This window comes from Aspergillus stella-maris (genome assembly GCF_047715825.1).
Source record: "Aspergillus stella-maris strain CBS 113639 unplaced genomic scaffold BDV14scaffold_15, whole genome shotgun sequence".
Classification (NCBI taxonomy): domain Eukaryota; kingdom Fungi; phylum Ascomycota; class Eurotiomycetes; order Eurotiales; family Aspergillaceae; genus Aspergillus; species Aspergillus stella-maris.
The window spans coordinates 92,020-118,945 of record NW_027396809.1 but is presented as its reverse complement, the minus strand read 5'-3'; the positions used below and the strand labels follow the sequence as shown (position 1 = coordinate 118,945).

The 26,926-nt window shown below is 51.9% G+C and overlaps 11 protein-coding genes across 11 annotated transcripts; 5 read left to right on the top strand and 6 right to left on the bottom strand.

The window, feature by feature from the left end:
- Window positions 1-508: 508 nt before the first annotated feature.
- Window positions 509-1,819, top strand: BDV14DRAFT_207615 (uncharacterized protein). Its single transcript, XM_073775176.1, has one exon. The coding sequence runs from the start codon at window positions 548-550 to the stop codon at window positions 1,532-1,534; it is 987 nt and encodes a 328-aa protein (XP_073630075.1). The 5' UTR covers window positions 509-547; the 3' UTR covers window positions 1,535-1,819.
- On the bottom strand, window positions 1,148-3,549 carry BDV14DRAFT_207611 (uncharacterized protein; the record flags this gene model as incomplete). The annotated part of the gene is made up of 2 exons (XM_073775175.1): window positions 1,148-3,355; window positions 3,400-3,549. 2 exons carry the CDS (start codon window positions 3,547-3,549, stop codon window positions 1,541-1,543), a joined length of 1,965 nt encoding a protein of 654 aa, XP_073630074.1. The 3' UTR covers window positions 1,148-1,540.
- A 238-nt stretch (window positions 3,550-3,787) lies between these two features.
- Window positions 3,788-5,075, top strand: BDV14DRAFT_32054 (dihydrodipicolinate synthase family protein). The gene is made up of 2 exons (XM_073776536.1): window positions 3,788-4,428; window positions 4,477-5,075. Exons 1-2 carry the CDS (start codon window positions 3,970-3,972, stop codon window positions 4,996-4,998), a joined length of 981 nt encoding a protein of 326 aa, XP_073630073.1. The 5' UTR covers window positions 3,788-3,969; the 3' UTR covers window positions 4,999-5,075.
- Window positions 5,076-5,339: 264 nt separating this feature from the next.
- BDV14DRAFT_207609 (sialidase family protein) lies at window positions 5,340-6,518 on the bottom strand (the record flags this gene model as incomplete). Its single annotated transcript, XM_073775174.1, has 1 exon — window positions 5,340-6,518. The coding sequence occupies one exon, from the start codon at window positions 6,516-6,518 to the stop codon at window positions 5,340-5,342; it is 1,179 nt and encodes a 392-aa protein (XP_073630072.1).
- A 357-nt stretch (window positions 6,519-6,875) lies between these two features.
- On the top strand, window positions 6,876-10,209 carry BDV14DRAFT_207608 (uncharacterized protein; the record flags this gene model as incomplete). The annotated part of the gene is made up of 9 exons (XM_073775173.1): window positions 6,876-7,094; window positions 7,145-7,855; window positions 7,914-8,267; window positions 8,320-8,577; window positions 8,635-8,674; window positions 9,158-9,279; window positions 9,331-9,346; window positions 9,397-9,475; window positions 9,522-10,209. The coding sequence occupies 9 exons, from the start codon at window positions 6,876-6,878 to the stop codon at window positions 10,207-10,209; spliced, it is 2,487 nt and encodes an 828-aa protein (XP_073630071.1).
- Window positions 10,210-10,254: 45 nt separating this feature from the next.
- On the bottom strand, window positions 10,255-12,305 carry BDV14DRAFT_207606 (cytochrome P450). Its single transcript, XM_073775172.1, has 4 exons — window positions 11,746-12,305; window positions 11,153-11,691; window positions 10,500-11,104; window positions 10,255-10,453 (listed from the first exon to the last, which is right to left on the bottom strand). The coding sequence occupies exons 1-4, from the start codon at window positions 11,951-11,953 to the stop codon at window positions 10,285-10,287; spliced, it is 1,521 nt and encodes a 506-aa protein (XP_073630070.1). The 5' UTR covers window positions 11,954-12,305; the 3' UTR covers window positions 10,255-10,284.
- Window positions 12,306-12,654: 349 nt separating this feature from the next.
- On the top strand, window positions 12,655-13,766 carry BDV14DRAFT_170065 (class I SAM-dependent methyltransferase). Its single transcript, XM_073768142.1, has 2 exons — window positions 12,655-13,439; window positions 13,493-13,766. The coding sequence occupies exons 1-2, from the start codon at window positions 12,703-12,705 to the stop codon at window positions 13,524-13,526; spliced, it is 771 nt and encodes a 256-aa protein (XP_073630069.1). The 5' UTR covers window positions 12,655-12,702; the 3' UTR covers window positions 13,527-13,766.
- A 504-nt stretch (window positions 13,767-14,270) lies between these two features.
- Window positions 14,271-16,027, bottom strand: BDV14DRAFT_198202 (major facilitator superfamily domain-containing protein; the record flags this gene model as incomplete). The annotated part of the gene is made up of 6 exons (XM_073772867.1): window positions 14,271-14,699; window positions 14,753-15,085; window positions 15,131-15,256; window positions 15,305-15,642; window positions 15,688-15,785; window positions 15,831-16,027. 6 exons carry the CDS (start codon window positions 16,025-16,027, stop codon window positions 14,271-14,273), a joined length of 1,521 nt encoding a protein of 506 aa, XP_073630068.1.
- A 293-nt stretch (window positions 16,028-16,320) lies between these two features.
- BDV14DRAFT_188480 (D-mandelate dehydrogenase-like dehydrogenase) lies at window positions 16,321-17,435 on the bottom strand (the record flags this gene model as incomplete). The annotated part of the gene is made up of 2 exons (XM_073771075.1): window positions 16,321-17,242; window positions 17,290-17,435. 2 exons carry the CDS (start codon window positions 17,433-17,435, stop codon window positions 16,321-16,323), a joined length of 1,068 nt encoding a protein of 355 aa, XP_073630067.1.
- Window positions 17,436-17,729: 294 nt separating this feature from the next.
- Window positions 17,730-19,366, top strand: BDV14DRAFT_170059 (RNA-binding protein). The gene is made up of 5 exons (XM_073768141.1): window positions 17,730-17,842; window positions 17,907-18,123; window positions 18,175-18,519; window positions 18,578-19,000; window positions 19,052-19,366. The coding sequence occupies exons 1-4, from the start codon at window positions 17,794-17,796 to the stop codon at window positions 18,786-18,788; spliced, it is 822 nt and encodes a 273-aa protein (XP_073630066.1). The 5' UTR covers window positions 17,730-17,793; the 3' UTR covers window positions 18,789-19,000; window positions 19,052-19,366.
- On the bottom strand, window positions 18,948-25,446 carry BDV14DRAFT_198199 (type I polyketide synthase; the record flags this gene model as incomplete). The annotated part of the gene is made up of 7 exons (XM_073772866.1): window positions 18,948-19,001; window positions 19,053-22,835; window positions 22,884-23,093; window positions 23,147-24,094; window positions 24,141-24,767; window positions 24,824-25,106; window positions 25,157-25,446. The coding sequence occupies 7 exons, from the start codon at window positions 25,444-25,446 to the stop codon at window positions 18,948-18,950; spliced, it is 6,195 nt and encodes a 2,064-aa protein (XP_073630065.1).
- Between the last annotated feature and the right edge of the window lie 1,480 nt (window positions 25,447-26,926).

Here is a 26,926-nt window from a genome sequence, read left to right as displayed (position 1 = left end):
ATTGTCACATCAACGTAGGACCACAACCAGTACAGTGCAGAAGCAGGAGAAGCCCCCCCAAAACGACCCGCGACGCATTCCACATCCCCTCATCACACAATCACCAAGTACAGAGCAAGTCGGTCGGCCCCTTCACCTAGCAAGACCCCCAGCGCCGGTTAAGAACCCGAGAATCGGATTGCTCGAGATGATCTGCGGGGTTCTCTCCGTTGCTTGGGGTAGGTAGTGGATTTTGGACACGTGTAGTATGGTATGGTAGATTTACCTCCATACTAGGTGTCCATCTACCTAGGTAGGCTGAATTGGTCGCAATAACTCCGATCAGGGCGAGGGGTTCCCATATGCAGGCGGGTTGATCGGATCGGGTGGAAGTCCCTGATTCTATGGTGTCTTGTTTTGGGCCCCGGGATGTCTATGTATCTTCCATATTTTTATGTTAATAAGAGAGAGCTTTAGTTTCCTACTATTTTTCTTGCTGGGTCCCTTTTGATTTTGTGATTTTCCTATCTTCCCTTCGAGCCCGAATTCAATCCAATCCTCACACAACATGAGCATACTCATTACCGGCGCCGGCGGCTTCATCGGCCAAGCCCTCGCCAACTCTCTAATTTCAACGCCCGGCGTCAGATCGCTCGTCCTTACGGACGTTATTGAGCCTCGTTCGCCAGCTCAGAATGATGATGTCCAAGTCACGACTCTCACAGCGGACCTTACGTCCTCCGATACTTGCCGCTCCCTCCTCTCGACCGAGTTTACGCATATCTATCTGTTGCACGGGATCATGTCGGGTGCTAGTGAGGCGAATCTCTCATTGGGTCTAGCTGTCAATGTTGACTCGATGCGAAATATCCTTGAGGTGTTGAAGGGGCGGTATGAGGCTACAACAGACAATTACAAGCCCGTTCGCATCGTATACCCGTCTAGTCTGGCTGTTTTTGGTGGACCGGATGTCCTAAGCTCACCGGTGACCGAATCAACAATGACCCTTCCTCAGTCGTCGTACGGCGCGCAAAAGCATATCTGTGAAGTGCTGTTCAATGACTTCTCACGCCGGAAGATTATCGACGCGATCATTGTGCGATTACCGACTATCATTGTTCGACCCGGAGCACCATCCGGTGCCGCATCGAGTTTCTGTTCGGGGATCGTGAGAGAGCCGCTTAAGGGCGAGGAAAGCCTGTTGCCTGTTGGACGGGATTTGAAGTTGTGGGTTTGCTCGACTAGGACGATTATTTGCAACCTTGTGCGCGCGAGGGATGTCACGTTTGGGAAGGAGACTTATTCGCGGATTGTGAATCTTCCGGGGATGACGGTTACTGTGCAGGAGATACTCGACGGGTTGAAGAACGTTGGTGGTGACGAGGCGTTGCAGCGCGTGGTTGAGATGCCGGACCCTGCTGTGCAGAAGATTGTGGGATCGTGGCCGGCCATCTTTGATATTGAGAAGGCCATTTCTCTGGGATTTTACCCTGATGTTGATCTCACGGAGACCATCAGGGCGTATATAGAGGACTACGGTCAGGCAGCCTCGTAGATGGAATCAGGTCATGAAATTAGAGGTCAAGTCTGGAAAGTTGAATTCTCCAAAGTCCGTAAACAGTAGTTCGTCTAGGGGCTGAGTCGGCTGAGCCTGTACAGGGGGATAGTATAATGCGTCCTGTTGCCCTGGAATCACTGGCTGGATATTCAGGCCGATGGGTTCAGTTGCAGACGACACGGCTGCGCCGATGCTCGCAGCGCAGTCTTGCAACTTCCGATTTAGACCAGGCGTCATTCGCCATATGGGATGTTGTGGTATGCACTGGGTATTACGGAAAAGATTGAGGGCGCCGTTGATAAGTTGAAAGTCTTCGTGGACTTTGATGCCCAGTTGTTCGTAGTAGTTCTGGCAGATTTCGAGAAGCAGATGGCCGGCAAAGGCAATCATGACGTGAAAGTAGTGTGGCATTCCGACGAGACCCTCTTGTAACTCTGGCTCGCCTAGTATCATCTCAAATATGGCAGCGGCAGTATCATGGGCCATTGTAGCAGCAGTGAGGAAATGGGGTGGAATTGGTCGACCATGCAGGCCCTTGAAGACTTGATGGCCTAGGTAGAGCTTGCCGAACTGGTAGTGTAGCTGCAGACCTCGCTTTGGAAACTCGCCGATAAAAGCATTGGTAACAAAAAGACCGGAAAATTTGGTGTACCATTTGTCGAGCTGTCGAGAATAATTCAGAATCTGGCTGGCCAGTGCCGGAGGCAGCGGTGTCTGGTTGTCTGAGCCAAGCACATCGCGCACCTGGCCCATTATAAGCAGCAGCGACACCTGCGATAGGATGCGAACATCCGACTCTGTTGTTTCTGCGCGGTGTAGATATGACTCCCAGCCGACCGCAATTCCTTTTTCGCTGCGCAGGAGCGAATCTCGGTTGTGGAGGATCGACAAGTGTTGGTCGCAAACGAAGAGGAGGTACCATAGGCGCACGCGATCGGTGGCAGCAGCCAAGTTCAATGATGATGGTGAGGGTACAGAAGGGTGTGGAGGATGCCCTAAGGCAGTGCGATCCTCGAACAAGGCATCAAAGCTCCGGTGCAGACGCATGTCGGCGGCGCGTCGAATAGCATCGCTGCAGAAAATGCGAGAGGCATCCGCTAGCCAGAAGGAACTAATACATAGCGCACGAATGTAGTCGACATCGCGCTTCTCAAAGGTTGATTTGGCTACCAGCGATCGGAATTCTCGATTGCAGGTTTCGTAGACAGCGCGGTCTTGAGGGTCATGCAGGGCGGACACGGTGCAGATGGCCGCGAGAAGGATGGGCGCATTCGCTCGCAGCTGCTCGAGGCCTTGATATTCTCCACCGATGCCATACAGATAGTGATCGAGTCGCGAGAAGTAGTGGTGGACGAGACGTTCAGCAACGGTCGCGCCGATGATGCCTTTGCTGATTAGGTCTGACCTGGTGCCCGACCGACTGGTGCGCGCACTGGGAGGTGACTCGATGGAATACGGGCTTCGTATCTTGGTGATGTCGAGGAATGTGTCGATCGGTGCTTGAACAGCAGAGGGCGATTCAGGGGGAGACACTTCGCAGCCTTCGTCGTCTTGCTGGGCTTGTCCCTGGTCTTCGGCTGAAGGGAAGGAGACATCGCGAACATTCCCGGCGGAGGCAAGTGCCTTGGGACTTTCCAGTCCTAGGTGCTGGCAGACAGCCTCTAACGTATTATGAAGGCGCGAAATGTCGGTCTGCAGGACTTGCACATTCTTTGTGTCTTCGATCAGGGACTGCAGGCTGCGGTTCAGGACGCACGAGAGTCCGCGGCGACGACATCGAATACAGGGAGGGCCATCGTCGGGCATATCGCATCGTATCTATCAGGGTTAGATCATTCCTAAGACTTCCGAGACTTGCGCACCTTGTTCTTGCGACAAGCAGCACACGCAGTGATTTTGCGCGTTATGCCCGGCAAAACCTCGGTCAACTCCTGCCCTCCCTTTGGGCCCTGGTCAGAAGATGATTCATGGTGGCCATTAGTGGCCGCCGAGTCTCTCTTGCGTTTCGGCATTGCGAGGGATCAGCCAGCTTCATGAGAGTGGTCTGATAGCACTTGGTGTTTGACAGCGAAAGAAAGCGACAATCGTTCCCCTCCCCCACGGGGACAGCCTTGGCCTGTCCGAGTGTCTGCTAGTAGCTGAGTGGCCCCATCATCGCATAGCTCCAATTCCCAAAAGTACAATGGCTGCGCATGACTCGTGCAATCATCTTCTGACCCTTCTCCATCTTTTCTCCTCCCTGTTGGGCCAATAGCAGGCCATATAAGTGAGCAACCGGACTGGTGTCCGCCGTTTGCCGCCGCTCGGTCATCCTCCGAGGTGCTGCATTGGGGGGGGTAGACACTGCGACAAATACATTAAAACACTCGTTGAGCCGATAGGACAGATTGTTGACTGCAGGACTAAACCTTTGCATCACATTGAACTTCGAAATGACGTCGACACTCGTTCAAAAGGCTAAGCCTTTGCCTGCAGGCATCTACTGCCCCGTGCTCTCTCTATACAAGTCCACCCCACGACAAGAAATCGACTATGACGCTTCATACAAATACTTTGCATACCTGATCCGCGGGGGTGTCGACGGCCTCGTGATGGCCGGGACAACGGCAGAAGCTGTTCTGCTCTCTGCGACAGAACGACAAGAGCTTGTTCAAGTTGCGCGCAAGGCCGCGACAGACCTTGGACTTCCCGACTTTCCAGTCGTCGCTGGTATCAGCGGGCAATCTACAAATGAGTCTATTCGACTTGCCCAGGAGGCGCACGAGGCCGGTGGTGACTTTGGTCTTTTGCTTCCGCCGTCATACTGGGTCAAAGCCGTGACCAAGGACGTGATTGTAGACTTTTACCGCGAGGTTGCTGATAACAGTCCGATTCCCATTGTCATCTACAGCGTACGTTCCCCTACACGCGTCGCATAGGGCGAGACTAATCAGGTGCAGTTCCCCGCAATGTGCAACGGCGTCGACCTCAACTCAGACGTGATGTCCGAACTGGCGCAACATCCCAACATCGTCGGCACAAAGCTCACCTGCGGAAACGCTGGAAAGGTTACCCGTCTGACAAACGAGTATAAACACGAACAATTCAGTGTATACGCTGGGTCCTCAGACTGGCTTCTCCCATGCCTCATCGGCGGCGGCTCAGGTTGCGTTACAGGTATCGGAAACGTTTTTCCTAAGTCCGTCTCTAAGCTCTACGCGCTATGGAAGGAGGGCAAGGTACAAGAAGCGCAGAAGCTACAAGGTCTTGTGGCGCAGGCAGAGAAGGCATGCAAGGAGGGTATTGCCCCGACGAAGTTTGCAGCTGGTTACTTTGCTGGACCGGGTGCTGGGATTTCAGATGAAAAGGCTTTCTGGCCACGGAAACCGTATAAACCTTCTCCGAAGGAGAAACAGGATTGGGTTGTTAAGGTTATGCAGCATTTGGTGGAGATCGAGCAGTCTGTTCCCGATCGTGTATAGAGGGTCCAGTGTGTAGGTGTCAGATTTCAAATATAGATGCTGTACATCAATGATTTTCAAACAACGGAAACAGTAACACCGACTACTTGTTATTCATAGAATCAAAACCTAGAAAGAAATCGGTTAGAAATATCTCAAGACGTTCTGTATGATATCTTGTTACTCTGATACCGTGCTAGGGTGGCTACTTCCTTTCACTAGCTAAAGAAGGCCTCCAGGTATCAGGATATTATCCCTCTATGAAACAGAATGATTTGGAGCACAAGTCTAGTATCCATGTTCCAATTTCAATAATAAAAGGCTTCATCATCATCCCAAGCATTCTATATCCATCCTATCGTCTAGTTGAAGAAATCCTCCCCAATACTAACATACTTGATAGTCTGTCTCCAGAATGTATACGCAATATGCAAGCTCTTCCCATCTTCATCAACAAGCATACTCGGGTAACTCAATTCCCGATTCACCTTGTTTTCACTATTGTTGCTCAAGCAGAACCCATCTCCCTCTTCCAAAACTCTATGCTTGAAAGTAACACCATCGTCGTCACTCCATGCAACAGCCAATGGAGCGCGCGGGGCGCCCCAAAAGGCTTCCTTTCCATCTGTTCGAGCTTTCTGGTTCGGGCGCGCGTCAGATCCAGGCTCAGCAATCTCGTCGTAGAGACCTTCGCGCCGACCAAGGGCGTTTAGGCGCGAGGAGTGGTTGTAGACGACGACCACTCGTCCAGAGGGAAGGACATCGAAGCAAATTCCTGCGTTGGGATTAGGCAGTGAAGTTGGCTTCGGTTCACTCCACTCCAACCCATCAGGCGACGTCGAAGAATGGATAAAGTCCGCCCAGCGACTGCGGTAAAGAGCAAGATAACTTCCATTCTTGAGATGCTGAATCTCCATATGCACGCATCCCGTACTTCCCGAGATAGGCGTATCAAACCACGTTTTGCCCAGGTCAGTCGACGTGCGAATAGCAGATATATCGTCGTTGCCTATCCACTTTGCGCCGGGTTCAACGCGGCATTTAAATGTTGGAATCACCAATGTGCCGTTTTCAAGGATCTTGACGGGTTGCCGGATGAATGTGCCTGGGTCGTTGAGGAGGATTTCGGCGTCATCCCATGTTTTGCCGCTGTCGGATGATACGATTCGCTTCACGATTGCAGAGTCTTGGTTCCCGCCTTCTTGGGAGGTGTAGAGGAGCCAGAGTGCGCCGTAGGGGTGTTGGAAGAGAACGGGGTTTTGCTCGCTGCGGGTGTTGTCGTGGGTTACTTTGACGGCTTCACTCCAGTTCTGGCTTCCTGAGGGCAGACGGGAAAGGTAGATGCTGATATCGGGCTTTCCTTCCATGTTCCCGCCGAACCAGGTGCAGAGGAGATCGCCATTTGATAGGCGGAGTAAGTTGGAGGCGTGGCATTGCACTGTTGCCGGTCGCAGGTAGGCCTCTTGTCGAGCGTATGGTGTTGAGGCTGCACGCACAGTGCCGTCTAGAAGGCTTGGTAGAGTTTCTTGGGTGACTGCCATGGCTGCTGGTCTGATACAGTTGTGGTTAGACCATGGAGGGCTTGTGTATGCATCTCTTTCTTAAAAACTGACGTTGTTGCGGGGGGCAACCCGAGCTTCGGTCCTTGTCCGAATGCAATCCACTGAGTAATTGCTCGTCCATGGCTCATCGGACGACTGTCCGATGGACCAGAGATCAGCAGTGTGAACCCCATGGGGTACTGCGCTAGAGCGGGGGTATTCTCTCCTTGGCTTTGTTGATCTGTGTCGCTTAAGTAGGAACCTTCGTTCGCAGTGATATGCTGATTCTCTACTCCGGGGGTATCGCTGTCACTCCATTCCACTTTGTTTCTGAAGTCAACATCTTCATCTCTCACAATGGCTGGCGGATCGAGTCTTTGGGCCAGCAAGGATGCCAAAACGGATCCTAAGGAGATTTTCAATCTTCGGCTCTTGTATCTCATGATCACTCTGGCCTGGGCAGGTTGCTTTTATGGATTTGATACTGGTAACATTGGTGGCATTTTGACTCTCGAGTCTTTCCAGAACGCCTTTGGTTTGAATGACATTCCCCAAAACGAGATTGATAATCGAAAGGTGAGTTTTCTTTGGGATCGGCTTGCCTGTATCCTCTAACATGAAGCTAGGGTACCATCGCTGCCATGGTCGCCGCTGGAGGAGCAGCAGGATCCCTCCTTGCTGCTGGTACATCCGACTACCTAGGCCGCAAATGGTCCGTCTTCCTATGGGGTCTCGTCTTCATGCTCGGGGCTGCCCTGCAGATGGTCCCTCACTACAACACCTTTCTCTCAGGACGCTTCATCGGTGGCCTGGGTGTCGGCGCCAGTTCCATGCTGAGCCCTCAGTTCCTTGCTGAGAACTCGCCCAAGTCTGTACGTGGAAGTATGACAGCGACTTACAATCTCATGATTGTGGTGTCCCTGATGCTTGCCTTCTGGATCAACTATGCCGTTGCGCTCTGGGACAGGCCCGGTATTGACACGGATAATCACCAGTGGCAGACTGCCATGAGCATTCAGCTTATTCCTGGTGGATTGCTGGTTCTCATGATCCCTTGGATCCCTGAGACGCCCAGGTACTTGATTAACCATGGCAAGACTGAGCAGGGGTTGAAGAACCTCTGTCGTCTACGGAAACTGCCTGTCGACCACCCCTATATTCAGCAGGAGTTTCGGGAGATTCAGGCTCAGGTGCAGTTTGAGCAGGAGACGGCTCAAGGACACAACTACTGGGTTGTTGTCAAGGATATCTTTGGCAATAAAAGCAACCTGCAGCGCTTTATCCTTGCTGTGCTACTGTTCCTCTTTCACAAACTGACGGGAACGGACTCGTTGAACGTATGTCTACAACCACCTGACTCTGTCTCATTTGGCCCGAACTGACTTTGATTCTTAGTACTACGCCCCCCAAATCTTCGAGCTCATCGGCGTCAAAGACGACAGCTCGCTCCTAACCACAGGCGTCTACGGGGCCGTCAAAGTCGTAGCAACACTCTTCTACGTCGGATACCTCGTCGATCGCGTCGGCCGGCGTCTCCCCCTCCTCATCGGCGCCACGATCCAAGCGACTGCCATGCTTTATCTAGCACTCTACCTGCGCTTCGCTGGTGTCGACACCGATGAATTGGGCGGTACGCCTGCCGGTGGTATTGTTGGTATTGTCTGGATCTACCTCTACGCTTTTGGATGGTCGTTTGGGCACAGCGTTGCGTGTTATATTGTTGCGTCGGAGATTTTCCCGACGAGAATTGTATGGCTACTATTCCCTTTTATTGCGGCCTTGACTAATAATTATGATATAGCGATCCCTATGCATGGGCTTCTGCTTCTTCACAAACTGGATCGTCAACTACGGCATTACACGCGCAACACCAAATATGATCACCAACATGGGCTACGGCGTGTTCCTATTCTATGCGCTGCTGACTTACCTCGGTGTCGTATTTATTTTCTTCTGTCTTCCTGAGTTGAAGGGTCGTTCTATCGAGAGTATGGATGACCTCTTTCAAAGGCCGCTGTGGACTATGTGGAAGCATGCGTACCCGACAAAGGAGGAGACGGTGCGTCAGAGTGTTCGCGAGGACAAGGATCTTGTTGCTGCTGAAGGGGAGAATCAGGATGGTGAGCCGGAGCAGGAGGTAAGGAAGAGTGGGAGTGGTGCGTCGCATGTTGAGAGGACTGTATAGGTGAATTTGCCACGGGATGGATCTGGGCACAGAGTACGGAGTACATCCGGGTGGGCTTGGATGGGACGGGACTGGAATTGGGATGGAACAAATTGCATGCATGCGCGACTTAGGAACGAATGTATCACGATGAAATGATAGCACGAATGGATATTTCCATAGGTACCCCACCAGGCCCAGACCCAAGCTTCGTATGTCTTTCCCCAACCGCCCGTAATGGTTATTTTCCCCCGGACCAATCCAGATGTAATTCCGCGGATGCTGCTCGACTTCGGTCTTCTCGCCGTTGCTGGAGATGTAGATTGTTACGTGGACCTCGGATGATTACTGTTGGAGTAGTAGATCGAGGTACTTATACTATGCGATTTTCTGAGTCCAGTGAGGGGTAGTTACCTAGTGTCTTGTATCACCATACTCAGTCGTGGAAGCAATCAATCAATCAAAATGGCAACAGAATATTTCACTCTCAACACAGGCGCAAAGATTCCCGCTGTGGGCTTTGGCACTTGGAAGGCTGGGCCTGGTGAGGCTGCTAAGGCTGTTGAGGCGGCGCTTGAGGCGGGGTATCGCCATTTTGTATGTTTCTTCTCCTTCTATACTTACTTTCAAGTATTAACGACTCGCTAGGACTGTGCTCCTCTTTGTAAGTTCTATCCAGAGTCGATGTAGAATCAATAGGATTAACAAAAGCAGACGGTAATGAAGCAGAAATAGGCCAAGTCTTTGCAGACACCAAAGTACCAAGGGAAGAGTACTTCGTCACGACAAAACTGTAAGTCTCTCTGATCTTATTCATTTTCCAGTACTAAGATCAATAGCTGGTCCTCCGACCACCGCCGCGTCCAAGCAGCCCTGGACAAATCCCTCACGGACCTCCAACTCTCCTACGTGGATCTATATCTCATGCACTGGCCCATAACACTGGACCCATCACCCAACGACGAGAATTACGGGAAAGAAGACCGCACTGTCCATGCCCAGGGCTGGGACTTTAGAGATACATGGCGCGAGATGGAGAAACTCCTATCTACCGGCAAGGTGAAGGCTATTGGGGTCGCTAACTTTTCAACGATCAACCTGGAGACACTGTTGAAGACAGCAAAGATCGTTCCGGCCGTGAATCAGACGGAGATCCAGCCTCTCTTGCCACAGAATAAATTGAACTCTTTCTGTAAGGAGAAGGGAATCCATCAGACTGCCTTCGGGCCGTTGGGTGGGAGTGGGAGTACGCTTCACTCGAACCCTGTAATTACGGGTATTGCGCAGAAACGGGGTGTTGAGAGCGGGAATGTTATGCTTTCTTGGGGGATACAGAAGGGGTGGAGTGTTATTCCGAAGAGCACGAACCCGAAACGCATTGCGGGAAATTTGAAGAACAACTTTGTGCTGAGCAAGGAGGAACTCGAGGCTATGGATGGGCTTGCGGTGCCGGTGGGGAAGAGGTTTAATGTGCCTAATTGGGGGACGACGGTGTTTCATGATGATGCGGATGTTAAGCTTAAGTAGATAAATCGGTAGATAGGTACAGCTTGTCATTATCATAAAGTGATTGTCATTGTCAGTCTACACAGACTCGTATGTTCATTTGCGTCGTCGTGGGAATACACGGATTCCTTTTGAGTCGAGGCGTGGAAAGGGGAGGAAGAAGTCGTGGGCTAGTTCGACATCCGTGGCGTCGGTTTGGTAGAGCTCAAAGTCGAAGAAGCGGAAGAGGGAGGCAAAGACTAGGTAGAGCTCGCACCATGCCAGGCTGATAGGATTAGGATCTACTTGATAGTGAAGGCATGAAAACATACTTAAGTCCAAGGCAAGACCTAGTCCCCTTTCCAAATCCAACAAAGTACCGCTCAAGCGGAGACCCGTTCTTTGTCTTTGGTGAGTTCAGCCATCGCTCAGGAACGAAAGACCTCGAGTCAGTGAAGATCTCCTCGTCGTGGTTAAGGAACGGAATAGTCATCGACACAGGCGTCTTTGCAGGAATGACCCAGTCGTTGAAGGTAATCGGTTTCGGTAGAAGACGGACATTGCGCGATGTAGTCGAGTACGATAAACGCACTGCTTCTTTTATTACTGCAGTCAGATAAGGGAGTCTCTCTAGCTCGGTCCATTCGAGGCCCGCGGTAGGGTTAGTTGGTTCGTAGGATGGTATGGCGATGTCGAGCTCTTCGCGGAGTTGGGACAGAACTTCAGGGTTGTCGAGGAGGAAAAAGGTTCCAACGCTCAGTGTCCATGCTGTCGTGGTCAAACCGGCGCCGATGAGGAGCTGTGCCTCGTCTCGAATGCGTCGATCGGCCTTCTGTGACGCTGGTAGGTCGCTTTCGATTAAATCTGATAAGACAGTTGCCTTCGCTTTTGCATCAGGTCCAGCGGCTTTGATGTCCTCGATTTGTTTGCCAAAGTCCTGTTGCAGTCAGTACTATACTCTATTCAAGTCAATAGCCGGGCATACATTCTGCATCCGAAAGATCAACGCATAATGCGGATCCAACTTCTCAATCCAAGAATGAGGCAACGCATTCATGATCTTCGGTATAATAGGAAATTGCAACGCCGTATTTCCCGAAACCATGACGCCGAAGAACGGATCATGAAGAAGAGGAGTCCAGTCCTTCTTGCGTAAGGCATCATAGTCATGTCCGAAGCAGTAACTCATGATGACATCTTCACTGAACGCCGCGAAACCTCGACTCAATGGCATCGGCAAGGTGTCCTCGCGGTAATCTTCGACTTTCTTGATGAGAACATCAAGCTTCTGTCGGATGGCATCTTGCAGACCGACGATACGCTGCCGGGAGAAGAATGGGTTCAGGGCATTGCGCCGAATGCGATGGAGGCTATCCGATGCAGTACTTAGAACAGAGTCCCCGTTCCCAAACCGAACTGTTAGCCAGTCGTATTTGTCGACGCGGCCTGCTTTGGTATAGATGGTATCCCACAGATTAGCGTCACGTATATGCAGCTCGTCCGGTGTAATGCGGATAATAGGTCCTGCATGCATGCATTAGACGCGGATTTGTCTTCCAGGACCATAAACAAACACACCATATCGCTTATGCTGCTCTTCTATCCACCACATGAACTTCCCCTGAAGCCAACAGTCGTGATAGTACTCATGCCAGCGACTGAGAGCAGCGTACTTTGGCCCGGGGAATTTCCTCAGTGGGTGGAAGAACAGCCGGTAGAGCCCTAAACCCGCAACATAGAGGAAATACGCCAAAGCAATGAGAACAGCAGGAGTAAGAAAACTCATGTTGGATGTGATTTGGTCGGTCAATGGAGCAATGACACAATGCCACGCGGACGGTCGGACAATATTTATGGGGTTGGCTTGGTGCCTGGTCTTAATCGCAGGTATTAAGCAGCCCCCACTCGCCACGATACAATCATAATCGGGTTGTGACAGTGTGTCGGGACAGGGGGCTATATGAGACCAGGAGGCTCCTACTGAAAGAGGAAAACTGCGAATTAGTGTCGGGATCGACTGTCAACGGTGCATCCTTCGCGTGCTGCCTAGACTCAACGGAGGAAAAGCCGTCGAGCCAGAGCGCTGGGCCTTGATAAGTCAGGGAACCACACCACGCGAGACCGTCTGCTTTAGGCTCAAATCGCCGCGGTTGTTACCGTCTCTCCGCTGCGAGCGGTGGGGACAGGCCAGATTTAAACTCGCGTATGAAGATGGAGTGATTGATGTGACTGTGCTGGTTACACGTTGTGGGCGCTTATTCTTATCCGACTTCCCCCCAGTGGCTTCCATGTATCTCAAGCAAGTTCTCTGCAGGATACATTGACATCGCAATGGCTGCCCCTGCATCCGCCTTTATTGAGCCCGAATCGGCCGATTCAGATTCGTCCTTCTTCGATTCAGCTTCAACAGCCTATACCGAGAGTTTGCGCTCAAGTCTCCTCCAAAGCGTTCGCGAGAATGGCCGTGGCTACCACAAGTACGCGGCAGGCCAGTATTACATCCCCGAAGATGAGCAGGAGCAGGAACGACTCGACATGCAGCACGAGATTTGCCTAATCACCATGGACCGCAAACTGTACTTGGCACCCCTGCCATCAACTGTGCATAATGTGCTGGACATTGGCACAGGCACCGGAATCTGGGCGATAGACTTTGCAGACCAGCACCCAGCAGCCAGCGTGGTCGGCATGGATCTCAGTCCCATCCAGCCCTCGTGGATCCCACCCAATCTCAAGTTCGAGATCGACGATTATGAGCAGGCCTGGACGTACTCGCACAAGTTTGACTTTATTCACGGGCGCATGTTGTCGGGGTCAATTGCCGATGAACGCAGGTTGTTCAAGCAGGCTTATGATAACCTCCAACCGGGCGGGTGGTTCGAACTCATGGATTTTAGCTTCCCTGTTCGCGCAGACGATGGGACAATGCGCGGTACAGCCTTTGAGACATTGAATAACAAGCTGATTGACGGGCTGGACGCGATTGGACGCGATGGGGCACTGGCCGATCAGTACAAGACACTGATGGACGAGACCGGGTTTCAGAACGTGACGGAGGTCAAGTACAAGTGGCCGCAAAATCACTGGCCCAAGGATAAGCGCCTGAAAGATATTGGGCAGTGGAATATGGTCAATACCCTGGACGGGCTGCACGGGTTCTCAGCCAAGCTGTGTATCCAGGTCTTGGGGATGATGCCGGAAGACCACGCACAACTGCTGGTGGCTTCTCGGAAAGATGTCATGAATCCGCGCATCCATGCATATTGGTCTATGTAAGACCCCTGTCGGAGATTTGAAGTCGAGCGATCATGCTGACAGGGACCAGTGTTGTGGCGTACGGCCAAAAGCCACTCGCGTAGCCTTTTCGCCCGATCTCGACCTCTGGGTAGATACCCTTCTGCTCGGGGGATTGTAGACCGGGTAGTTCTAATCATGGCCTGCACAATTTTCTATTGCCCATGTTTTTGGTATAGCAATGTTGTTCTTTAGCTCTTATCTCGGATCTTGCTGGTGTTGAGTATTGGAGTTAGAAGGCGCCGTCTTGTTTGTCTCGGCGCTTGCGGAAGCCACCTTCACCGTCATGGAATATGCCATCTCCCTCCATTTCTGATTTCTACTTGTTATAAATGATAATATATCTCATTTCTTTATAATGAGTTGTATCTTTCATGACTACCGGGCGGTACTGTAAAACTCAATCGGTTAGTTTTGGCGGGATGTCCACTGCAAAACTTAGAGTTTGAACGGGGATGTATATTTAGGGCTCGGGAACCCCCAAACTATCATGTAGCAACCTTAAATCACGTCTAATCTTACAATGTCGCATGTAAAAGGCATCCATAACATTCAAGACACTTTGATCGAGTCTTAAAGATGTCCAGTGAGACTTTCTGGCGTGATCAATGCCTTCAACAGGCTCGACGCGTCTGCCAAAGGCGCGTTTGTTATGACATGACGTCACCTATTTTACAGGCTTGTGCAGTATAAAAGCCATTACTAAGCATGTTACTTAGGACAGATACATAAATATTGCACAAATGGCACGCGTTTCTGAACAAACAAGACCCACGTCTTGACATTGCAGCCTCATAGCTCTGCCATATCTAATGCACATATCTGAACGAAATAACCTGCTCCTCACCAAGCCTTCGACTAACCCCAGTACCCGCCCCAACAGCCTCCTCCTCGTTCCGTCCTTCAAGTTCCTCCTCATCCATCCTCTTGTTCTCCCTCTTGAGAGACCACTTGATTACCAGCGCCATAATCGCACACAACGCACAAGCCCCGCTCATGATACCTCCACCGGCGTAGTATCTCGGCTTCTGTGAGTCCGGGAACATATATGAGGTGTAGAAATGTGCTACGCCCGCGCCCATGAGGTTCATTATTGCGAGGGCTGCGGCGCGTTTGGCGCGCGGGCGTGGCAGTGTTGAGGAGAGCCAGCTTACGCAGAGGTTGTAGGGGGAGTAGGAGCCTGCTGTCATTAGGAACATGCTGAAGTAGCGGCCGCCTGTTGTTGGGATGAACATTGCCTGGTGAAGGTTAGCCTGGAGCTACACTGAAGTAAAGAACGGGAGGGATATACGAGGAGGTTGCCCAACAAGGAAAATGTAAGTGGGATGGCAATGTGGAGGCCACGCTCTTGTTTATGGGCTGCATGGAACGAGATACACAGAGAGCAGATGAAGGCGGCAAAGTACGGGGGCGCGGTGAGGAGCAGCGTGATCGTCTCGTCGTATCCGAGGGTTCCGACGATAGAGGGGAAGAAATTGTTGAATGATTGCGCTGTGATGAGCGACATTTGGAGAATGATGAACATGTACAGCTTGGGGTCGCGGATGGCTTGCTTGACGCCCCAGGTGAGGGACTTGGGGTCTTTGTCCTCGATACCCGCGTTTTCATTCTGTAGTCGCCAGTCCTAAGATGGGTTAGCAAGGCCACGTGAAGCATTGAGCAGACTTACTGTGAGGAGCTGTTGCTCTCGGCTGAGCCACCATCGCTTGGTGGTACCTGGAAAGTCGGGGATGAAAGGAATGACAAGCGAAGCAATGGCAACGGTCATGGATCCCTCGATGATGAACAGCCATTGCTAAAGCCTGATTAGTGATGATCTTCAGACTTGAACAGGACATCTCACCCATGCAGGTCGACCTAATTTATTCTGCATCCGACTGATGATGCCAGCTGCAATAAGTCCACCAAACGCACTGGCCAGCATATTCGCTCCATAGAGAATGGCAATTCGCGGTGGAAGCTCAGAGCGCTTGTACCAGCACGACAGCAGCAAGAAGACACCAGGGAGGAAAGGTCCCTCAACTAGTCCTAGGATAAAGCGGCACATGAAGAGCCCTGCGAAGTTGGTGGTAAAGGCCTGGCACAAAGACACAATGCCCCAGGCAGCGGTAACACCTCCAATGTACAGCGAAGGCTTGACCTTTAGAATTAGGATGTTGGAAGGCACCTGGGTCAGGACATCTGTTGTTGTTAGCGGATGTTATCAGAAAGTCTGGGCAGACATACAGCCGACGTAGAAGATCATCAGACAAGTGTTGTATTCGGTATTGGAGATGCCGAGGGAGTCAGGGAGGCCGGAGATTTTGGCATTCGCAATGTTGTTCCTGAATCTATAAGCTTTGTTGAAGCAACGGGAGAATTATATTTACCTATCAAGAATGTTCATTAGGAAGAGCAGAACGACTGCTGGCATGAGATGAAAGTCCAGATGCTTGACCAGCTTCTTCTCCATGTGTTGTAGCTCCTCGGGAGTAAGTCTCTCCAGCTCAACGGGGAGCGGCAGCTCCCTAAGAGGAGGGATGCCGACCTTGTCAACGGTCTCAACCTGCTGCTTGGCTTGCTCCATGTCGAGATATATGCGAGAGAAAGTGATGTTCAACCGGATTAGCCTGGGAATACCTCGTATTTGACATTCTGCAGCAATGGTATGATTCGGACTGGTCTCCGAGCTATCAAGGGAACGAGTGCGGGGGCCCCGGATTTTCCTGACGGGGACAATGCAGAGTTGGAGACGGCGAGCCAGTGGACCCTGGAGAGAAACCCGTCGCTGCAAATGGGCTAGTTTTGATAGGATGCAAAAGCAGGATTAGAAAGGTGGAGAAAGCTTAGTGATTCTTATTTTCGAGTGGCTAGAGATACCTAAGGGTGCGTGCTAAGGTACTCTAAGACATGCTTCGCGTTCACGGGGGTGGACGGCTGGCCAATGAACTCGCCATTCGAGCCGACAGTTGCCAGGATGTTCTTCATGGCGTTGAGCTCGAAGTTGATACGTGTATTTAGGGCACCCCCGGCGATGTGAGTTGTCAAGGTGACATTCTCCATAGCCGCTAGCCGAGGGGATACTTGCGGTTCGTGGTAGTGGACGTCAAGGCCAGCAGCGGATAACGAGCCACTAACAAGTGCCTCGATCAACGCGTCCTCATCGACGACTTCGCCGCGGGCGGTGTTGACCAATCTTGCCCCTGGCTTCATGAGCTTCAGAGTTTGCGCATTGATCATGTGCCTTGTGTGCTGGTTCAGTGGAGTGTGTAAGGAAACACAATCGGCGACCTTTAACAGGCTCTCCAGGGTGTCGTGGTACGTGACATTCAGGCTCTGTTCTACTTCCGGAGTTTGGCGGAAAACATCGTAATAATGAACCAGCATTCCCAGCGCTTGTGCCTTCCGGGCCACCTTCTTGCTGATGTTCCCGAGTCCTACAATCCCGAGAATATGCCCCTGCGGATTTTGCGAGATTGTCGCAATGAGCTTGTGGGTCGCGGTGAAGATTTCGGGGTCAGCTGTCCTGGCTGCGAGCTGGGCACGCGTGAAGTTTCTGAAGACTGAAAGAATCATGTAGAGCGCTGTATCGGAAACTGCTTCGTCGGATGCTCCTGCGCCATTCGCATACCAGATTCCGCGGCGTCCGAGAGCTTCAACATCCGCCCAATTGAACCCTGCGCCGGCAGAGGCGAAGATGCGAATAGAATCCGGCAACAGGCCGATGAGTTCGTCATCCCACTGACCCATCTCACCTCCGGACTGGAAATGCGGTCGGTAGATGGCAACGAAATCACCATACCTGCACCGAGTCAGTCGTGAATTCTAACGCGCAGTGGTGCTACAAACCGTCTCTCCTTTAGAGCCTGAATAAAGGAAGATCGGTCCAAGGCATCGTTCCGAACAACATCGAATCGAGCAAGGAATTCACTGTTGTAGAACTCGTGGTTGTACTTGATGGGCTCGCCAATGTGCAAGACGACGGGTTTAGTCATGGCGGCGGTAGATTGAGATCAGGAGTTTCTCTATGACGATTTGGAGACAACATAATGCTGGAAAAGCGCCTGTATTAAACTCGGCTGGTCGGATAGACTCCGGGCATACGATTGAGGTTGGAGTGTTGACGGTGGGGAAGAGACAAGACGACGGAGACCTCCCCGACTGGTGCATAACTTACCATGCATAGCTGATGTAAACACAAACAAGCTCTGCATAATGATCGTACTATCACGTGCAAGAGTCCTCCAATGAGCTCCACCAGTTCCTTGCAGCTCCCCAGAGCTTCTCCAGCTGTCGGTCAATCATCCAGGTTGCATTGGAGATCTGATACACTTGTACGCTTTGACTTGCAAGATGGCAGACGCAAGTCGGTTCTCAATTAGCCAGTCCTGGCGACAGAGAGGCAAGTAATTGCAAGGACAATACCATTCGCATACGTCAAGCACTAACCAAGAGCTTCTAAACAGACGAACGACCATCCGGACGTGCCTCAGAATCACTCAATTGGCGATCCCCACCTTCCTCCCAGAGCGAATCGTCGAACCAACCATTCAAGAACAGCCCAGTATCGCCGAGCGCTTCCACAGAACTAGAAGAGGGCAGAAGGATCTACGTCGGGAATATGCCATACACCGCAAAGGAACAGCACGTGAGGGGGTTCTTCGAGGCGGAAGGATATATTATGTGCGCACGGTAGCCATCGTCGTGCTGGTCGAAAAGCACTGACAAATATAGTGCGAAGCTGGACATTTCGATAGATCCCTTCAGCGGAAGGAATCCTTCCTATTGCTTCGTGGAGTTCGATACGAAAGAAGAAGCCGATCGAGCGATGACCGAGCTCAACGGTCGAGACTTCATGCGACGCCCTCTCAAGATCAAACCCTGTACACCGAAGAAACCGGACAATAGGCGCAATGGACCCGGCTTTGTGTTTGACCGCTGGGAAAGAAACGACGCGTGGCAGCATTTCAGGGGATATTCTCGACAGGGAAGACGCTTGAAGGTGACGGGGTTACCGAAGCCGAGCAATCAGGAATTTATGAACGAGCGATTGGCGGAGTTCTTCCGAGGGTTTGCAGTGTATGTTTAGTCTGTTGGCAGAATCGAATTTAACGCTGACTACATTTCAACCCAATAGTGAGGCTATAAGCAAAACGATGTGCCCCCACTACGAGGGTAAACGAGCGCCTGAGAACCCTCACTACGCCTATGTCGATTTTGCTAGTGCCTCGGACGCCCAAGCTGCGAAAGAAACATTGGATGGTAAGGTCGGTCCTTGGGAAACAATACTGACGTTGGAAAATGCTGCGAGAGACTGGAAAGAGAAGAGGAATGACTTCGCATTTTGATACTCCAGCATCTCGTCATGATTATGATTACAATCTTGAGCCAGGCAAAATCAAGCTAAGACGAATATAACGAAACAATATGTCCAACAACTCACAACCCAGGGTATCAATCCACTAGCGTCCATCTGGTCTCTGCCCCTGGATTTGGCCATAGATCGGTTATCCACTGGTTTCCCCCACTGCTTCCTGTAACAACTTTCCAAGATCATTTGCCTAGTGTCCTATGTTAGCTCATGAATGTTCATAGTGTCGGAAATGGCTTACGGCTGGAGGTGTCACCATGGAGAAGTGATCTGCCTTGATTGTGCGACATTCAACAGGGCCCAACAGCTTATCCCACCCGTTGGGCCCGAAGCTGTCTCGTTTCGAGTAGAACCACGAGCCGAGACCAGTGTCATCTTCCATCGGATTTCCATCGACGTCTTCTTTCAGTCCCATCATGCTTGCGACCTCCTTGGACTCCGAGTCGCCAATGATCTCCGCCAGCCCGAGTTCTGCCCAGATGAGATACGACTTCTCGGGTCGCAAGGCAGGATCCATGGCTTGTGCTGAGTACACCATTAACGATTTGATCGTGCTCGCGAGGTGTTGCTTGAGTCGGTCGGACATTCCAGCTAGCGCTGGGCCAGCGCGATTGATACCTGTGCTCAATCCGACCTTGTCGACGAAGTCTAGCGTGACCTCGAGCCCCTCTGGCATTGGCTTTGGAATCTTCATGTCAATGATGATGAGCCGCTGAATTTTCTCACCGGCTTCGAGCAGCTGACGACTGACTTCAAACGCGTGAGCACCGCCTGCCGACCAACCACCGATCTGATACGGCCCTTGAGGCTGAGTCTTCTTGATAGCAGCAATGTATATCTTTGCTGTTTCCTCGACAGTCATGTTGTACTCAAGAGGACATTTGACGAATGGTGACTCAACAGCGTACAGCGGCCGTCCCTCGGGAAACCGGGGAAGGTGAAGGTAAGCGGTCGCAGAACCGGCACCGTCAGTGATAAGGAAGAGGGGAGTCTTATTGGACTTCTTGCGACCGTGGATCAGGATCACATTCGACTTGTACTCGGTCGTAGACAGCACTGGGGGAATGATCTCAACTACTTCTGGCTCGAAAACCACCTCAACGGTTGGGACCAACGGCGCATCGGTCGTGACTGGTACGACTGTTTCTAGGACCTTATCGGGAATTACCAGAATCTCCTCAATATCAGACTCTGGTGGTGAGATTGGCGTCCAGCTGCCACTCTGTGCGCCAGTTTCACTAGGCGTGTCGGCCTGTTCGTTCTCAGAGCTGGACTCGGAATCGTCGCCGCCGAGAGCCTTCCGCGCATCTGCGACTGTCAGATTGGCCTGGAAGAAACTTGCCTCTAGCTGAACGCCGAACTCTTTCTGGACGCGATCAATGATGGTGATGCTCATCAATGAGTCGACACCCATCGAAGCAAAGTCAGCACTCGGCTCCATGTCGGCCAAGTCGACGCCAGTCTCGGCTGCCACGATGGATATTAGCTGGTCGGCAAGTTCTTGGTCTTGCGAGACTTTTGTTTCTCCAGCCAAAGCAGTTGCATGCAAATCCTGGTTGATCGCTGGCCTGTCGGTTTTCTGCGCAACTGCGGGTGCCGGCGCTGAGGTCTTTGCTGTCGCAGTAGACCCATTCCTGTGCAGCAGCCGATGCAGGACTACCCGCGGCATTCTGTGAAAGACTAAGCTGCAGAAACCAATGAGTCCAGTATTGTCGAAGACGTATACGTCGCTCAGTGACATTCCATGTTCGTCAGCAGGATGCGTCCTGACATAGGAAATGTACTGCTTCTCAGCAGAGAGCTCGCCAACCAGCTGCATTCTTTTAACACCGCTTGATAGCCAGACATTGTCTCCAGAGCTGGCTAGGTCGACGTTTAACACGAAGCCAGCTAAATGCACCAAAGGATCAGTCCAATATGGGATGCATCGGAACTCTCCGCTGCCATTGTACGGCTTCAGCGTAATGTTCGCCACAGCGTCGTTCGATGTTTCGTCCCAGTATAGCCGATCGATGGCTTGGTACTTCTCATCGTAATCCACCAGATTGGCGAACAACTTGTAGACGACGGAGCGACGCAGGTGCTCACCCCGACCGGCCTTGACAGAGTCGACGAGGGAGTCCATCCGAGACTTGACAAAGAATGCCGCGTTTGACCACTCAGTTGTCCAGTCAGCTGGCTTATAGGTATGTACCTCACAATCACCAATCTCATGGATAGAAGTACCATCCTGAAGATTGAAAGAGACAGTGATCTTGGTGTCACCTAGCGCCGAGCGGACGGCGGTGACCTGCAACCTCTGCCCGGCCTCGGCGGAAGCTACGACAACTGGATGATTGAGTGACATGTTGCTGATCACCAGGTTCTTACTGTCTTGGCCCAACTTCGAGTAAACATACTGGGACGCTGTAAGGGCAATGTCACAGAAGATACCGCTAGGGCACAGGGGTAAGCCGTCAACCAGATGCCCTCGGATAGCCTCGTGCAGATTTGGGTCTGAGAGCGAGGTCTCAAAGGACACGGACGCCTGGTCTTTGCCAATAGATTCCTTTGTCACGTAGTGAAGCGAACTTGAAATCGGCTTGATAGGAACGGACTTTGCAGTGACCTCAACTTGCGCGATGGGATCCTCTTTGTAAATGCGCCAGAAGTTTTTGGTATCAAATTTGTACTTGGGCAGATCTAACAGCCTGACCGAGTCCACGTATTCTCGATGGAAGTCTGGCCAGCTGACATTGCAACGGGCCGTGTACAGCGCTGCCGCAGTGGATGAGATTGTCTTCCAATTGGCTTCCCGCGATTTGATTGAGGAATGGATGCTGGTCGCGCTCAGTGTGGCCTTGACCATTGATCCACAAACCGAGTCTGGTCCAAGCTCAAGCCAGAATGTATCTTTATCTGCAATACCCTCAGATCGACAAGCAGCAAGTGCCCTGAAGAACTGAACGGGCTCTCGGGCTTGCTGTGCGAGGTACTGAGAAGTTATTGAGCCGGCATCGCGGACAATGCTCGCTGTGACGGTCGAGACAAATGGGACCTTGGGGGCCTGATAGCGCACAGACCGAGCAAGTCTCTCGAACCCATCCAAGATAGGATCCATTTGAGGAGAGTGGAACCCGTATGGCACTCGAATCAGAGTACAGACGGTTCCTGCCGAGCGCAAAGAAGCCTCCAAAGCTTGGAGATCTGTCAAAGGACCGCTGACAACAGTTGCAAATGGAGAATTGTAGCATGAGATGCAGCAAGACTGATATTTTGGCAGACGGATGTACTCTTCGACAGCCTGCGTTGGAGCCGCAGTGGCGAGCATTGCGTACGCGTTTACGATGCATCTTTTCTCAGTCAGGAGTGCCCGTTGACCAACGATGTATATGGTATCGTTAAGGGACAAGACACCAGACACGCAGAGTGCGGCATATTCTCCCAGGCTATGGCCAATGACTACGTCGGGGTGCACACCCCAGGAACGCCATAGATCGGCCAAGGCAATCTCCAAAGCGACAACAGCGAGCTGGACCTGCGTTGTAGTCTTTTGGCTTGGGTCGACGCCTTTGTCGGAGATCAGGTCAACGAACTGAGGCAAGCCCTGGACGTCGGCAATTCTCTGCATGGAGCAGACATTTTCTCTGAACGTTGCGTTTGTATGGAACAGCTCGGATCCCATTCCAGAGTAATGCGACCCTTGTCCGCTGAAGACCCACGCTATTCTCTTCGGAGCTGGAGAGCTATTGATGGCACTCGTCCGTGCAAGGTCGCTGCGAAGCTGTTCACGAATGATGTCGATACTGTCTCCGGAATATGCAACGCGCAGCTCCTCATGGATGCGACGGGCCGTGGTGGTGTAAGCGAGGTCGCCTAGCTTGACGTCGCGGTTGGCAGTGAGGTAGTCAAGCAGTGCTTCCTTATTCTGCTTGAGAGAGTGTGTTGTACGGGCGGAAACAGCGACCGTGTGGTGGCTGCGTAGATCTTGCGTCTTGCTGGTCTGCTGCGGCGCCTCCTCGAGGATAAAGCACGAATTGCCTCCCTAAGTGGTATTAGCCATGGCAACAATAGCAAGAGAGGAGCAACTCACCGCGGCGTCGAAATTGTTGACCATAACCTTCCTCTTACCATTACCACTTGCGGGTGCACGGAAATCAATCTTGTCATCCGCGATTCGCACATTCAGATCTGCTAGAGATGGATAGTTGTGGTTGACCTTGAATGGAACACCTGGCTGCGGTGGAATCACCCTCGACTGCAACGCCAGAATTCCCTTGATCATGGACACGGCACCAGCAGCCTACGCAACTGTTAGTTGATGGCACGAAGTAGACCTAGTCAGAAAAGACGTACAGCTTCTGTGTGGCCGACATTGGCCTTCACCGCGCCCACAACGAGAGGATTTGTCTTTGTGCGACTTTTACCAAAGACATCGAGCACTGAAGACATCTCAACGGCATCTCCAGCCTGTGTGCCTGTGCCATGCATTTCGACAAAGCCAATTTCATTTGGCAGCACTCCTGCCTTCTGCAGTACGTCATGGTACAACCTCACTTGCGTCTCTGCATGTGGATGCGTGATGGACGAGGCATATGCAGAATGATTTCTTCCATGCCCTTTGATAATGGCGAGTACATTGTCATTATCATGAAGGGCATCTTCCAGTCGCTTGAGGACAACAACGCCGACCGCCTCTCCTCGGCAATAGCCATCAGCAGCATCTTGGAACGTCTTGCACCCACCGGTGGGCGACAAAAAGCTACCCTTGGACAAGCCAGAGTAAACCTCCGGGGAAGTGACACTGTTGACACCACCAGCGAGCGCGGTATCGCACTCCCGCGACACGAGGGCAGAGCATGCAAGACCAATCGCAGACGCGCTAGAAGCGCACGCAGAGTCGACCGAGTACGATGCGCCTTCCCATTTAAAATGATAGTTCAGCCTTCCCGGAGTGAATCCTCGCTGGAGACCTGGGACATAATAAAGATCGATACCAGCGACGCGAGTACCGTCTTTCCACTCGTCTGCGGCTTGACCAAAGTATGTCGCTATGCGCTGGCTCTGGGTTGCTAGTGACCCATTGGAAGAGTAACCCGCCATCTGCAGAGCCTCGTAACTTGACATCAAGAGAAGACGTTGCAGCGGACTCATCTGCTCAGCCTCGCGCGGCGAGACATTGAACAATCGATGGTCGAAGTGGCCAGGATTGCGCAGAAAACAACCGTATCGAGTCGAGAACGAGTTCTTGGAACGACCAGTCGCATCGAAGTATGTATCAAGGTCAAACCGGTCGCTCGGAATCTGAGAATCATCAGTTGGGTCAATGATAATGGCTAGGGAAACGAACCTCTTCGTGTGTGTCGATGCCATCGAGGAGGGATTGCCAGAATTGCTCCAAATCATCACTGCCAGGAAAGCGACCGGCCATACCGACGATTGCAATCGAATCAGAGCCGCCTCTGATATCTGCAGATTGCTGTCCTTTTGTTACAGATCCTTCGTCAATCGTGACCTTTAGCTTATGTTCATCCAGAACCCGTTTGACAATGGGGGTGGCGTTGGTCAATCCGACTACCGTCAACTGGACTGGAATCGTGGCTTGAAGGCGTCCAGCAGCAGACTTGAGCACATCATTCATCTTCAGCTTTCTCTGGACGATCTCCTGACATACCGCGATATAAAGCTCGTTGAGTGAGGATGCATGGTAAGGCTCGCCTGTACTTGTGCACAGGATTTGAACCTTCGAGGGGATGTCCCGGTTTAGCACCGACGAGGACCCAACCACGGCATCAACGTCTGGTACCGGCAAATGAGGAGAGTGTACTGCGCCATAAGCCGCAAGCTTCAACTTCGGGGCATTCTCAACCTTCGCGGAGTACGAGAACAGCTGAGCCAACTCCGGAGGTGGTCCGAACAGAGTTACCCAGCTTTCCTCTTCTACGCCAATGAAGACATGGCGGTGGTCGGGGATGTTCTGCGTAAGGTTAGCTCCTGCGCTACAACAACATCGATTTCACACGAGATACGGACCTTAGCTGTATGGAAGTCATCAAGAATGGAGTTTACTTCCTTGACCGGAATGCCCAGTACAGTGTATGCCCAGTGTCCTGCAGCTTCTTCGATTCGCCTTGTACGTCGATATAGTTCGAGCGCAAGACGGAAGCAGATAGCTATGGTCTCGATGCTTATTGATAAGAGGTCTGTGATATTTCTTGAACCCGCGAGGGCAGCAGCGGGGAGAAGACCGGTGCAAAGACCCAATGCCGTGACACTCGATGACGAGCCCAGGAATGAGGAGTCATTCTCCACCAGTCTGTTTGTGTCAGCAATCGCCGGAGGCAAAGCTTTGTACTGAAGACTTACGATATCAGTTCCGCAAGTCGACAAGCACATATCACTACCGTATGTGTAACGCCTATCGTGTCTTCGGCGTCGGAGTATTTCTGGAGGACAGCTTCAAAGCTATCAAAGTGCCCGATTTTATGCCTCTCGTCAGACCCCAATGCAGCAGTCTGTGTCTGGATTACATCCAATGCACTCTGCAGGAACCGGCGAACGGTGGGGTGAGATTGTGAGAGGTTAAGAAGCCGTTCCAAGGAAGGCACCAGCTCAACCGTCTGGTCTCCGAAGAGGAGAAAGTGCTGGTTTGCCATAGTGAAACCCTAGCACGGGAAAAGGATGAGTTCATAGAAGGGAATGGGTTATAGGACGCGCAATCCAAAGAAGGTCTTGACTTGGTCACTGGCTCTAAATATACGGGGGCATTGTGGGAGTCCAATTGATGCTCGCATGAGCTCGTCCCTGACAGTTCACAAGGCGCTCTCAGCTCAGGGATTTCCTCCTGAACCTCCACCAGGAATAGCCGCAGCCTCACCCTCCACAAGACATCCCTTGGAAACGAATTGGCCAAAACTGCTCCCATGCGGTACGTTGTTGGCCATGTCTCGAGCAGAGGATTGACGTATGAGACCCTAGTATCGTGTATTACGGCGTGCGATGGCAGTACCGCGCTAGGAAATTTGCAAAACGCAAGTCCAGATACGGTGAATACAGCATTCTTCGACGTCCAAGCGCACGGCCGCGCGATCGGATGCAATTCGTCAGGTTGTCAATCTGGTGGATCAGCCAGCTGTCACTGCCGTATCAGCCCGCCTGTCATCTGCGACAAGCTAGCAATCAAGCTCGAGCTAGACTCATCCGCGATGATCTCAGTCCGTCAGGCCGCCAAGCTAACAAGTGGGTGCGAAGCGACATCGTGGTTGACTAAAATACCAACAGCGTTCTTGCTCAGCCCACGAGATAACGTAAATCAACCGATTTGGCCCCCAATCCACGGCATTTGAGATACACTAGTATGCGACTGCGGGATCTGTCATCGGGGGAGGCTTGCATCTATAGTCCGGTGTCTTAAGGGCTGTTGCCTTTGTTAGGAATGTTTGGGGGCCACAGAGACCATCCCACTCCCCCTTGGCACAATATGTCATCGCAAATGGAATGCCTAACATGGACAAGATCCACTTGGCTATACCAACTTTGGCTTCCCGGCGAGCCTCGTAGCAGGGGCCTCTTATTCGATAGCAAAACCCGGCCAACCGTCACCCCGGTCACTCAGCCCTAGACCTGCACGCAGCAAACAGGCAACATTTGGCGAGCCGTGATCTTGTCCCTGGTAATGGCGTTCATCATAGCGTTCTTCACCCTGGCACTTTGATCAGCCGGGTCGAATAAGCGAATCTAGCGATACGAGTGAAAGAGCCTAGAAGCTGATAGCTTCCTGCAGAGATGGTCTTGGCCCACGACAGAGATAAAGTACATTGCCCACGGGGTTGCAGTGCCCTATCGCTATCGCCATGTTGACCCTGCATTCGAGCTACAGGAACTGTGATACTGACTCACCTCATCCCTGTGGCTTTATCAGCGTATTCCCACACTTCTTCAGAGTTGATAGGCCTGGAACAGGCAGCTTCTAGCGTATACGACCTTGGCCCCGGAAAGGATGATCTACGAACGCCACGGCGGTCTCTATCAGCCATTACGCTATCGACATCGCCGTTCCCGATGGAGTGAACACCTTATTGCGGCACTTCTCTGTCCATACTCCCCCTCTCCACCTAGTTCGCTTCTACGGGTGTA